General features: G+C 28.0%; 1 protein-coding gene across 5 annotated transcripts in view; it reads right to left on the bottom strand.

The window, feature by feature from the left end:
• Positions 1-11,604, bottom strand: part of LOC126903091 (uncharacterized protein C05D11.1-like) — a 234,923-nt gene extending 223,319 nt beyond the window's left edge. The window contains exons 1-12 of one of the 5 annotated variants that reach the window (XR_007703418.1): positions 11,185-11,604; positions 10,982-11,122; positions 10,817-10,917; positions 10,533-10,742; positions 10,333-10,455; positions 10,071-10,225; positions 7,312-7,402; positions 6,982-7,239; positions 6,659-6,913; positions 5,878-6,051; positions 5,580-5,798; positions 4,870-5,050 (exon numbers count right to left, since the gene is read on the bottom strand). Coding sequence is in view for 3 of the 5 variants with exons in the window: in XM_050681056.1 (XP_050537013.1) it covers positions 4,870-5,050; positions 5,580-5,798; positions 5,878-6,051; positions 6,659-6,913; positions 6,982-7,239; positions 7,312-7,402; positions 10,071-10,225; positions 10,333-10,455; positions 10,533-10,742; positions 10,817-10,917; positions 10,982-11,122; positions 11,185-11,425 (2,149 nt within the window). In the remaining 2 variants the exon portion in view is untranslated. The remainder of the gene's footprint in view (positions 1-4,869; positions 5,051-5,579; positions 5,799-5,877; positions 6,052-6,658; positions 6,914-6,981; positions 7,240-7,311; positions 7,403-10,070; positions 10,226-10,332; positions 10,456-10,532; positions 10,743-10,816; positions 10,918-10,981; positions 11,123-11,184) is intronic. The other 4 variants (XR_007703419.1, XM_050681057.1, XM_050681056.1 and 1 more) reach the window with 4 other exon arrangements.
• Between the last annotated feature and the right edge of the window lie 1,947 nt (positions 11,605-13,551).

Below are 13,551 nucleotides of genomic sequence, written 5' to 3'. Positions count from 1 at the left end.
CTTCCTTATTGGTTGCTTTTATTAATTGTTGTTGAAGTCTGATTTAAGGTGTGAAAATATCTTTTTCAAAGTTTTATAATCTAAAAATTTGAATATTTTAGCTTTAAAACTTCTAAAATTGAGCGGGTTTTTCAAATTTTTGCAAAGAATTGGTTATTATGGATTGAGATCGAGTTCCTTTTACGTATTGAACATTAAAATTGGTCCAGTCAGAGCTGAGAATTATCATGGACTGACAAAAAAAAAAAAACACACACACCATCACAAAATGAATGTTTTCAGTTTCGTATTAAAGATAATTCAAAGTTAACGCCCTTATAAGTTATAAGGGAGGTTATTAATTATTTTATAACAGATAAATGAAGAGACATATGTAATAAATAAAAATAAAATGTATTAAAAAATAAAAATCAACTGGCTAGCTTTAAAAAAATCTATTTGAATCACAAAATACGGAGTGTTTCACGATGTTTTGATAAATCTAATAACTTATATTCTACTAAATATTTTGTATTGATTCAACAAGATTAAAATCGGGTTCTTTTGGCGTATTGATCATTAAAATCGGTGCAGTAAAATCTGAGAACTTTAATGGACAAACATGAAAAAAAATACTCATCACAAAACCAATATCTATTCAGTTTTTAACGTAGTTAAAAAAATATAATACTTGACGTGATTTTTTCAAGCTGCTATATCATTCACCCCTAAGGATGATATATGGTTTTTAACATACAGTGTCGTGTCGCACTGCACTTCCTGTTTTACCGCTGGATGGCGATTGCGACACAACTGCCTCTCCTCGTCCGACAGGTCACGCGACGCCGAGTGACACGAACCGGCCCGGCGATGCATTTATAACTTTCACTTCCTCACAAAAACGAGTTAAATTTTCTATTACAGCCTGTATATTTTTATTCTATTCTAATATAGCATATTATTAATTATATATATAGCAACAACAGGTTATTTAAAAAAAAAAAATAAATAAAACAAACCGAAAAGGTGAACACAATAATAATAATCTTCGTATAATACGCGGCATTTTCGCTGGCGTCGACGACGCGATGTCCGGCGTGATCCTTGGACGCCAAATGGTTAGCAGCGTTGTAGGCGACGGTATGCGGGTGCGGAACGGTTCGTCAATATTGTCACTCTCACGACGGGAAGAAGACTGCCGTATAATTTGCGGCGGGACGTCGTCGGCCGTGCGGCACTTGCTGGACTTGGCACCGCGGCGTATAACGTGCGGTTTTGGTCAGTCAAAAACTCATAATAAGGCGACGGCTGATAAAGGTGGCACGAGTCTCGGGGCATCGTGTATAACGAAACGACAATATGTCAATATGTATAAAAAGTTTAAGATCCCCAGTCTATTCAGTTATAAGTATACGAATTTGATGGAATCAATGTTATCATTAATTAGACAAGTAACAAGAAAAGTGGTAACTCATTAATTTTTATCCTTGGTCAAAACATAAGTTATTCGATTTTCCATAGTAAAATAAATTTGAGGGACGGTGTGGCAATGTTTGACACGTTTGCCTACGATTCGAAACTCGGTCACGGGCAGCTTCATTTGACGAACGACAGATGAGTTCGGTAATTGAAATCGCCATTCCTCTCTCCGACGACGGACTAACCACCCGCCACGGAGTATAATTGATTAAGAAACCTTCTTTGGGGGAGGCCGCTATGGCCCTTAATGGACTGCTAATGCGTAAAAAAATGAATAAATAAATTGCATATTTGATATAAACACTTTACTGTACTGATTGCTATAGTCAGTACAGCTTATAACAGCTACAGGAAGTGCTCCTGTTTTATCGCTGGATGGCGATTGCGACACAACTGCCTCTCCTCGTCCGACAGCTCACGCGACACTGAGTGACACGAACCGGTCCGGCGATGCATTTATAACTTCCTCACAAAAACGAGTGCAGTATTTTCTGTTACAGCCTGTATATTTTTATTATATTCTAATATAACATATTATTAATTATTCAACCTTCCGTGTATCAATTATCATAATAAACCTTGACTTCCATCAACTGCATGAATTTACGCCTCGTGATGACAATATTATTACTTTCGTTTTTATAATACAGTTTTCATCACATAATATATCATATATCACCTAAATGTCGCAATAACAACTAGTGTCAACGATACTTCAACATAATATGTGTAAAAAGTTTAAGGTTACCAGTCTATACATTTANATAATATGTGTAAAAAGTTTAAGGTTACCAGTCTATACATTTATAAGTATACAAATTTGATGGAATCAATATTATCATTAATTAGACAAGTAACAAGAAAAGTGGTAACTGATTAATTTTTTTCCATGGTCAAAACATAAGTTATTCGATTTTCCATAGTAAAATAAATTTGAGGGACGGTGTGGCAGTGCTTGACGCTTTTTCTTACGATTCGAAACTCGGTCACGGTCAGCNTTAGACAAGTAACAAGAAAAGTGGTAACTGATTAATTTTTTTCATTTGCCGAACGACAGATAAGTTCGGTAATTAAAATCGCCATCCTTCTCTCCGGCGTCGGACTTACCACCCGCTACGGAGTATAATTGGTTAAGAAACCTCTTTCTTTGGGGGGAGGCCACTAAGGCTCTTAATGGACTGATAAAGCGTAAAAAAATAAATAAATTGCATAATTGATTTAGACACTTTACTGCACGGATTGCTATAGTCAGTACAGCTTATAACAGCTACTGTTATAGACATTAGTATTTTTTTGTCAGTTGCCATATATTTTATTTTAGAGTAACAACGACAAGTAGTAGCATTAAATTCGTCGTGACAAAGGAGCAACGACGAGTTTATTTACATATCACTATTGTGCAGTGAATGTGCAAAGGGTGTCGCGGGGTGGGTAATTAGTACATCACGGTTCCCCGGAATCGCGTCAATCCAATCAAATCAGCTTTGCTTCAATAAAAAAAATACTAATTACACTTTATATTTATATACAGAGTGATTCATTTATCATGAACCACTTAAGTAGTCGTAAAATAATATTATTCATCATTTTTTTAGTAGTTCCTTATAGTGTTTCTTTCAATTTTTTAATTCCAAAGTTTTTTTTATTTTCATCCCTTATACCTTATATAAATGATAACTTAAGTTTTTTAAAAACAACACCCCTAATTAACTAGTTTACTGAATGGATAATGATTTAATTAAGAAAATGACTGGTCAATAATAAATTTTGGACCAGTCTTTCGTTAGTTCTTGAATTATTTCTATGTAAGTATGAAAAGAAGTACAGCTGGGAAATGGCTAGTTATAATAAATATAGTAAATATATATAAAAAAACCAAAAAACACGCTTTTAAAGCACAACGAACAAAAAAGTTAAAAAGTAATTTTTAAAATTAACTTTAAACAATAATGAACGAAAAATACTGCTATTATTGTAAAAAAAAGCGTGGGTGCTTTGTGCCATATTTTTCGTATATTGAGCACCCGACGCTTATTTTTAACTTTTTAANAGTATTTTTCGTTCATTATTGTTTTAAGTTAATTTTAAAAATTATTTTTAACTTTTTAGTTCGATGTGCTTTAAAAGCGTGTTTTTTAGTTTTTTTAAACTATATTTATTTTTCACTTTTTAGTTTCATGTTATGACAGTAGTTAATATCAATATCATGGTTGTAACGGGTAAAGGGGAATCAGGGTTCGATTCCGGAGAGGGAGTCTGAAAAACGGCTACCACATCCAAGGAAAGCAACAGGCGCGCAACGTGGAGGTAGAGATGAAAAATAACGATACGGGAATCATTCCCCGTATTCGGAATAAATACACTATATATCTCTTAATGAGAATAAAGCGTATTAATTTATAAGTTTTAATAGTAATTAATATATATATATATATATATATATATATAATATCGTTATTACCGTATCATTATTTATATATATATATACATGTAAAGCGACTTAAGTACGTAAACATATCATGTACGAGGTATAGCAGTGTTTTGTGGTCGGGCGTGGCGGGGGGAACGTTATACACGAGGTATATACGGCGGCTGGTATAGGGATATATAAATGAATATTAACATATGAATATATATATATATATTAATATTAGTGGTGGCGGTAGGAATATATGATCTTCGCATAATATCGCGGCACTGTCGCTGGCGTCGACGACGCGATGTCCGGCATGATCCTCGGGCGTCAAAAGGTTAGCAGCGCTGATGGCGACGGTGCGCGAGTGCAGTTGGGTTCGTCGACGTTGTCACTTTGACAACAGGAAGAAGACTACAGTATAATTTGCGGCGGAACGTCGTCGACTGTGGAGCACTTGCTGGATTTTGCACCGCGGCGTATATCGCGCTGTGTTGATCAGTCAAATACTCATAGTAGGTCGACGGCTGATATATATATATATATATATATAATTGATGAAACGCGCGAGCCTACAGGTTGGAAAATATTGTTGTCGACGATTTGTGAGGGGGGTGGGGTAAATGCGTAACAACCATCTAGTTTCAAGGCCGTAGACACTTGCGCGTGGAAAGTTACAAACAACTCACAACTTACAACAAACATACATGTGAAACTAATATAAGCGTGTTAAAAATATTAGCTCCCACTCTTCACTCCTCAGAAGTTACTTTAAATTGTTAATAAAAACAAAACATACAATTTTTTTATGATTGATAAATTCAGAAAAACATTTATCTAATAGAAACCAAAAAAAAAAAAAATTAGTAATTATTTGTTTTATTTTTTCCATTAAATAATTGGTTCATAATAAGTTAATCACTCTATACATAATACATATTCTATTTTGTAAATATTTAATGATTCTACTATTTTTTTAAATCTATATCAATAGTTACCTGGCTTGTACGTCATATTTATAAAAATTTGATTTAACATATATTTTCCATTTCTACGATAATTAGAAACTTCATTTATTTTTTTTGACAAATTATAAGAAAATTTTTTTTTAATAATGACTGTATTATAAAGTAAATTATGAAGCCACTTGATGCATTTATGATAGTCTTCTAATTCGACCTATTTAATTAAAATCTTTAATATGCATTTATAGTTAAATAGTTTAATTATTTAAATTTTATATTTCAAATTAAATTAATAATTGATTAATTATTGTATAGTAAAATTATAAAAATTGTTCGATTATATTATGTAAAACAAAAAACTTTATCTACACAATCGGGAATGTGATTGAATTAAAAGATTTCATAAATCGTTTTAAATATGGGTTTAGTTTATTATACTTACAAGTAAGTAAGTATAAGTATAACAAAATACATAATTAAATAAAAACTTAATATATATATTATGATGAATAAATAGAAAATTAATTTCTTTTTTTTTTTTAATTAAAAAATAATGTAAACCCTCTCTGACATTAAAATATACAATAAATGATAAAAGTTTGTCAGAGGTAAGATATCCAAATAAAATTAATTCTGAACAAATCCGGAAATTTGATAATATTTTTTTTTGATAAATATATAGAAAACAGTTTAATGTTTTTTAAATTAAAAACATGTGGATAATTAATGAGATGTTATCATACAGTAATTTTTATGAGTACAACAGAGGAAAAATGATCACAAGAAAACGAAGATGTTGACTCGATCCCAATAGATGCTTTCCATGAAACAACATCATTTTCTAATTTTGCATAATTTTCATCTGTTTGTATTACAGGACTATTCATTATTAAGTCAAGAAAAATGGGTAAGTATTTTCTAAGATTCAACGGCAAATCTTTAGTGTTTATAAATGCTCTCATCTGAAAGGAATTATTGTAAAATTATACTTTTAGTAGGTGTTACAAGTAAATAAAATATATGCATAATTTGTTTACTTACATAAATAAAATTACTTTTAACATTATCAATTTCAACAAACAATGGAACTTCAGAAGTTTTGAATAAATTGTGTTGATTTAATGAATTTGATGAAAAAGAATCATGAGTTAAAAACTGTGCGAATTCAACGTTAGGGATTTTAAATGACGTATACATTTCATTGGGGGGTTTTTTCTGAAATGTATGAATCAATAAATTAATTAAAGCTTTAAAATCATTGATTTATACAAAAAACTGAATAATTGAGTTAATTTTAGAACATTTTTCAAAGTTTTTATAATATATAAATATACAAGGTGCCATCAATTATTATTATCTCCATAATCTCTATCTCAACTATTTGCAGCCGGCACTACCTTAATAATTTGACAGAATTATTCGAACCGGCTGTCGACCTGATGAAACCTCATTCTGGCTGATTGAACCAGAAACAGGACAAGGTGTAAGACACTGTTAAAGATCCTGTATGGTCACTTTTCCAGAAATTAACAATAAACAGTGCTGTTGAAAATCAGCGATCCACAGAGTCTTTCCATGCCCCGGTAAGTGTTTTAAATAATACTATTAAATCAAAAATTATTTGTGAGATGTCGTATGTAGTAAATAGTAGGGATTATGAAACTAAAAAATAAACATATGATTTACAAACTCAATTTTTTTGCACAAACATTATTTGTTACAAGTTTTGACTTACAATTATTTATTATTCCTAATTATGATTATTAGAATATAAATGATAACTATTATAAAAATATTTATTATTTGATTATTATTATATTACTTCACATTCTGTTTTAGCATTCAGTAGTTCAATAGCTTTTAATTTTAAACCATCATCTCCTAAATCTTTTTTTCGTTGTAATACTCTTTGTATTTCTTCATTAGCTAACTCATGTTGTTTTTGTATAGATGGAATTCCTTTGACAATTACTTTGTAATCATTTAATAAATAATCTCTTAAAATATTTTTCCAAAACACGATATCTTCACTAAGTAGTTGTTTAATAATTCTATTTCTGTTCATTATTTCGTCAAACTAAATTTATGCAGTCATTATAAATTTTATTTTGTAATGTTTCTTTAACATTATTAAATTTTACTTACATCTGATTGACTCTTTCCATACAAAAAGTCTTTAATTATTAATGTTGATAAAGTAGGATTATGATTATTTTGTAGCTTATACTTTTTAATAGATGATATCAGTCTTTCTAGGTTAAAATAATTATCATCACGAATGAGCTTTTGAAATATTTTATTTAATTTTAATGGTATTTGTTCTTCATTTAATTTTTTAATTGGTACATTTTGAAATATAAGAACTATAAATGGATTTAAATTATCGCTAATATTGAAAGTCACCTAGAAATAAATGAACAATAATTTACTAAGAACAATTGATTAAACAATATAAAAATCTGTATTATTTTTTACCGAGCTACATAATGGATCATATATTTGAACACACTCGAATGAAATTATATAACGAGTTAAATAATTTAAAAGCAATTTACAAGCCATATACCTATTAAAAAAGGAAAAATTAATATTTAATAAAATGTATTTTTATTTTATTCAAACAGAGAGTGATCCTTATTGTTTACATGATCCTTTAATTAGACGTAATATTTCAAATTCAAGTATATAAATTTATATACAAACTTCTATAACTTTTGGTACAAGTAACATTTCGTTGTAATTTTTTTTTTGTAATTTATGTATCATTAAAATGCGTTAAGGCGTCTAGTTACAACTACTTTTCGTCAAAACCAACACGTTTTTGTTTAATTTGTACGACGAAACTAACTGGTGCGATCAAAATTATCTTATCATATCACTTAAGTGAGTAATGATATTTTCGACCCTTATTTACAGGTTAAATTTTTGAAAATATTCATTTTTTCAAAATAAAGTTTTGCGTTGAAAGATTTACAATTTCAAAAAGTAATCTGACCGATACTTAAGCGACTTGAAACTGAATGTAGAACTGTTTATAGAATTTTTATCACATTAGTAGTTTCGTCATAGTGATGGAACATTAAAAAAAAATTATTTTTGTGAACAGTCATACTGAAAATAAAAAACGGTAGCAAAGTGAGGTCGTGGCACCGTATGGACATTGCATAATTGAGACAAGTTTAGATGATATCTGACAGTGATTATAATTACTATCCTAAGAAACGCTTCGATGAAAATCTGTATATAGTGTTTAATTTTAAGAAATTGGTGGATTATTTTAAAAGCAAAAATAACTCTTATTTTTTTTATCTACTTCGACTGCCATTTGCATACAGATAATAAGTCATCGGTAAAATTTTTTTTTGAACTTTTAGTACATAAAATAGGCTATACTTACTTTAGGCTTCAATAAAAAAAATTATTTTGATTTGTTTATTTTTCAATAAGTTATAGCAATTTTTACAGAAAATAAGTGAAAAAAAACCCAGCACAGGGGGGTCGCGGCACAGTGGTGACGTGGCATAGTTGGATCAAGTATAATGATATCTGACAGTGATTAAAATCACTATCAAAAATAAACGCTTCGATGCGAATTTTTAGATAGTGTTTAATTTTAAAAAAATTGGTGTTTTATTCCAAAAGCTACTTGATCTGCTGGTTCCTTATTAATATCTCGATTAAGATAAAGTATGTCGAATGAAAAAAGGTTTATTAAAAAATATTATTTCTCATAAAAAAATTGTGTGGATCCATAAACTTTTCAATAAGTTATAGCATTATAAAGTTAAATATAATATAAATAATAAAATCGAAAATTTTCACACAAAAATAGCATTCGGTAGCCGTTTTCACCATGAAGACAAGTCCAGAGGTCAAATTTTTTTTTTTCAAATTAAAGTATATTACATTAGCTTTAATTTAAGATATATATAAAAGTGTCAGACCTTCCGGAACATTTTCAAAAGTTAAGTTGAAAAAGTTAATTTTTTGTGAAAAAGTTGTCATTTTAAATCCCCCCCTGTGGGCAGAAAAAAGGTTGAATTTACAAAAAAAATATACCAACTGATAAGTAAAGACATCAAGCATCTATATAAAAAATATATAAAATGATAGGTAATTATCTAAGGTATCTATAAAAAAAAAATTTTTATTGATTCGGTCATTTTTAAAAAAGTTACGGCATTTTTTAGTAAAAAAAATTGAAAAAATTTCGAAAATTAGCGATTTTTAAATTTGTAATTTTTTTGGAGGTTTCCCCCATTTACGGGGAACGAGGGAAATTTTTTCAATTTTGAAGGGTAATGTCTTCGACTAGATATTTTTTTTATCTACTTCGACTGCCATTTGCATACAGATAATAAGTCATCGGTAAAATTTTTTTTTGAACTTTTAGTACATAAAATAGGCTATACTTACTTTAGGCTTCAATAAAAAAATTATTTTTCAATAAGTTATAGCAATTTTTACAGAAAATAAATGAAAAAAATGTCAAAATCGTAATTTTATGTGGAATTTCCATCATATACTGGAAATGAGGGAAAAATTTTCAATTTTTAAGGGTAATGTAACTAGATACAATTTGTGATATTTTGATGTATCTTTGAGAATAATCGGTCTAATGAGAGCTGAGAAAAAATAGTGACACAAAATAAAAAAAAAACATATCATGGTAAAATCAATATTATTTCAGTTTCGTATGCTAAAAATCGTTAACAAAATAAATAGTTTTTTTTTAATTAAAAATTTTTAAAATCCACTTAATGTTAGGCGTTTTTTTTATATTCAAGTCCCTCCATTAAGTGGTGGGTAACTCAAATTTTCTTTATCTTATGATGACCATGAGGGTAGCGACTCCACAATTCGATGTCGTTACCTTTCTCGATAAATAATAATGTAACAATTTTTGTATTAGGAAACTAGTACATAAATATTTTTTTTTTGTACTTATCAAATGTCCTTGAAGCATTTTAAGATAGTGATTTTCATCACCCTCAGATATCAATCTACACATATTTAAAAAATTCTATATCCCCAATTTGCTGTATCCCTGTCGTACTTAATTTATTTATATTTATATTAGAGACAAACAATAAAAATTATTTTAATATAATATAATAATACGAAAATTGTTTAAAAATAGATTACAATTATTTGATAACTGAATCAAAAGTTATGTTATATTTGGATATAACAAACTGTATGATATTATACATAATATTAAATATATCAAATACTTGTATGAAAAAGTTGACCCAACTGGGCCTCTCCAACCGATATTGATATAACCATTGGTTTCTTCATCGCATGGAAATAGTTCTACATTATTTGAAGATTCCATTAAAGGATCTACAGGGTTTTGCCAAGGTTTTACATATTCTCCACGGCTTCCCTTTATTTTAAATATTTAAAATTAAATCTTCATTAATAATAAAATAAAACATAAAANTTTAAAATTAAATCTTCATTAATAATAAAATTAAATATGAATTTCATTACTTTTGATAAAATTTTTTGAATAACTGATTCTAGACTATTAAATAAAGAAGAATGTTCAACTTTTCCAGTTACTAGAAGTAACAGATTTTCAGGCCGGTAATATGCTTGATGGTATCTACGAATCTATCAAATTAATTTTATTAGAAATACTTAACTATTATTTATTATATTATGCACAAATTTAGTAATAATCTTTAAACTTTTTCAATAGTAGTTGACTCTCGTAAATTTTTCATAATGCCTCCGTGTACTGATTTGTAGCCACATTTACCAGGATATACTTTTTTAAGAAATGATTGATGTACAATTTTTTCGGCAGTATTTTCTAATGCTTGTATTTCACAATAAACAACACCAGCATCTTTACCATCGGATGTTATATGGTGAACTTGTGTGATAAAATTAGAATCCTAAAATTTACATTATATTTACATTATATTATATTTACTGACAATTTATAATAAAGTGTAAATAAAAAAATTACAGTTAATGTAGGATATAAAATGTGATCAAGATAAATTGGAAGCACTGATAGAAATCCTTCACTCCCAGCTGTGCTGACTGTATAGCAAGTATGATCCACAGCTATAAAATAATATATTAATCATAAGACTTAAGACCACATTTGTAATAATTTTTGATAAATTACCAGTATAAGCATTGGTTCCTGAAGCAAGAAAACGATTTGATAATAAATTAAGAACTCCTTTGTAAGGATAATCTTCCGATCCAAGAAATATTAAATGTTCTAATGTGTGTGGAATACCATCATCATCATGAGTTTCTGTGGCTAAACATTACATAAAATAAATAATTTTTATGCGTAAAAAATATTTTGTAAAATTAATTTACCCAAAGTGAAGTATCCATTTACAACTGGACCATCAATGTCACCAAATACAATAGTAATCCCAGTACGTAAGCATTGATACTTATACACTGGTATATCATTTTCAAATAATGAATGATTGAGAAGCCTATATTTATCAGCAAAATTTTGGTTTATTATACCATCATTATATGCCAAAATAATATCGGTTATAAACCCAAAAATTAAAATAATTTGTAACATAATAAAAAGGTACCCCTTCATTTTTGAATACGTGTATATTTTATATTTTTTATTTATCTTGATTGAGCCGTCTTCGTGTTGCAATGTCGTTTTATATTCTCTCGTTATTGATATTGTTTGATCAGCTTTGGTGCGATTTCAATAAAATTTATGCCTTATTATATGTAAAATCAAACTAACCTCAATTAAAGTCAAAAAATCTGAAATTATACATGATTTTCGATTCATTTTTTAAATTAATGGTAATTTTATGAAATTTTAAGTAAAAAAAAATGTTTTTAATGTGTATAAGGAATTTAAAAATAACTAGAATGAATTTGTATAGCTCACAAGTGTACTAATTAAATTAGAAGTGTTATAATCGTAAGATATTAAATTTATAAAATGAATAGTCAAAATCAAATGAATTTCAAATATCGTCTTGCATGTGGTTATCCATGTACTCTAATGCAACTTATATCACTAAATCAATACAACATAGAGTATTATAGAATATAATTTTATAAATCTTGAAATAGCGTAGTCAACCTGATTATAGATTAATTGTATTTCACATCCATCAAAGTAATTGGTAATATTGCTTAATGTTTTCAAAACTTGAACCTTATTAGAATGGGGAGAGGATTTTAAATCTTTAAGACTTAAATCATTAAAAATGTTTGTTGATAAACAAAGTTTAGGGTGTACTTAATTTTTGTAAAATGTGTTTAATTATTATTAATAGTTAGAAATTAAAAAAAATTATTATTTTCGATTTCCTCTGTTTATTTATTATTTTTTTATAGTTACTTTTGGACTCCTAAAAAGTACATAAAATAAAAATTTATATTTTTTTCCTATTTTTTCGTGTTATTATATTTGAAGTAAAAATTCAACAAAGATAAAATGTTTCAACTATATATATATATTATGCATAAATGTACATAATTCTCTGTAAATATATTGTAGCCGGTAAACATATCTATAAATTGCTAAGTGATAATGTAAATATGTATGGCTTATTTTACAGTATTTTTCGATGAAGTAATAAAATTTGTAAAAAAAAAAGTATTGCAATTTAGAATAAATTTGATGGCGGAGTTCAATTTCCTTCAAAAATCTCAATTTTTAAATAAATACATTACAAACTAATAAAAAATGAATAATCTATCTTAATCAAATTTACGAATATATAATTAGATCATTCTCGTGTAAATGAACAAAAAGTGATCTATGAATCTATATAATTCTAATCGAATCAAATTTCAAACAGAGGGCTATCAAAATGTCATTGAGGCTTATAGATTGTGATCAATTTATTCCTAGATATATATTTGTACTAATCATTAAAAAAAATATATTTACAAACAAATTATATATATTTACCGTGGTTTCAAAAAAATTAGTATTCTTACTATTGTTCGTATACTAATTTTAGCTTCGAGGCAAAGCTGAGAGGGTATTAGTTTTACTATAATGTGTTTTTTTTTTTTTGTGACTGTTACTACTATTTCTTTCAACAATAAGTCAAGAGATCATAAATCGTATCAAATTAACTTTTTGGAAAATGTATGGATCAATACAATTTTTTCACGAGAAGTACTATATGTATACATCTTTCATTCGACATATTTTAGCTTCGATGCGAAGCTGAGAAGGTATTAATTTTACCATGATGTGTTTATTTTTTTATTTTTTTTTTTTGTGTCTGTCACTACTTTTTCTCAGCTCTCACTGGACCGATTTCTTTTAACAATACGTCAAAAGATCACAAATTGTATCTAGTTGAAGACATTACCCTTAAAAATTTAAAAATTTNGCAACTTTTTTACAAAAACTAACTTTTTCAACTTAATTTTTGAAAATGTTCCGGAAATACTGCGTCCTTTAAACATATATCAAATTAAAGCTTATTTTATGTACTATAAAATGAAAAAAAAAAATTTGTCCCGACACTTTATCTTCTGCATGTAAACGGTTGCCGTAGTTAAAAAAACACTATTTTTGTGTTAAAATTTTCGATTTTCGATTTCTAATTTTCAAATTATAAATGCTATAACTTTTCGAAAAATGCATGTATCAGCACATTTAACAATGGGGGTCAAAACTTTAAACATGCGTATTGTTACTAAGATATTTTCAATTTAATTTTTGAAAGTATTCCGGAA

Source organism: Daktulosphaira vitifoliae, unplaced genomic scaffold (assembly GCF_025091365.1).
Source record: "Daktulosphaira vitifoliae isolate Bord-2020 unplaced genomic scaffold, ASM2509136v1 Scaffold_3, whole genome shotgun sequence".
Taxonomy (NCBI): domain Eukaryota; kingdom Metazoa; phylum Arthropoda; class Insecta; order Hemiptera; family Phylloxeridae; genus Daktulosphaira; species Daktulosphaira vitifoliae.
This window is presented reverse-complemented; position numbering and strand designations above follow the sequence as displayed.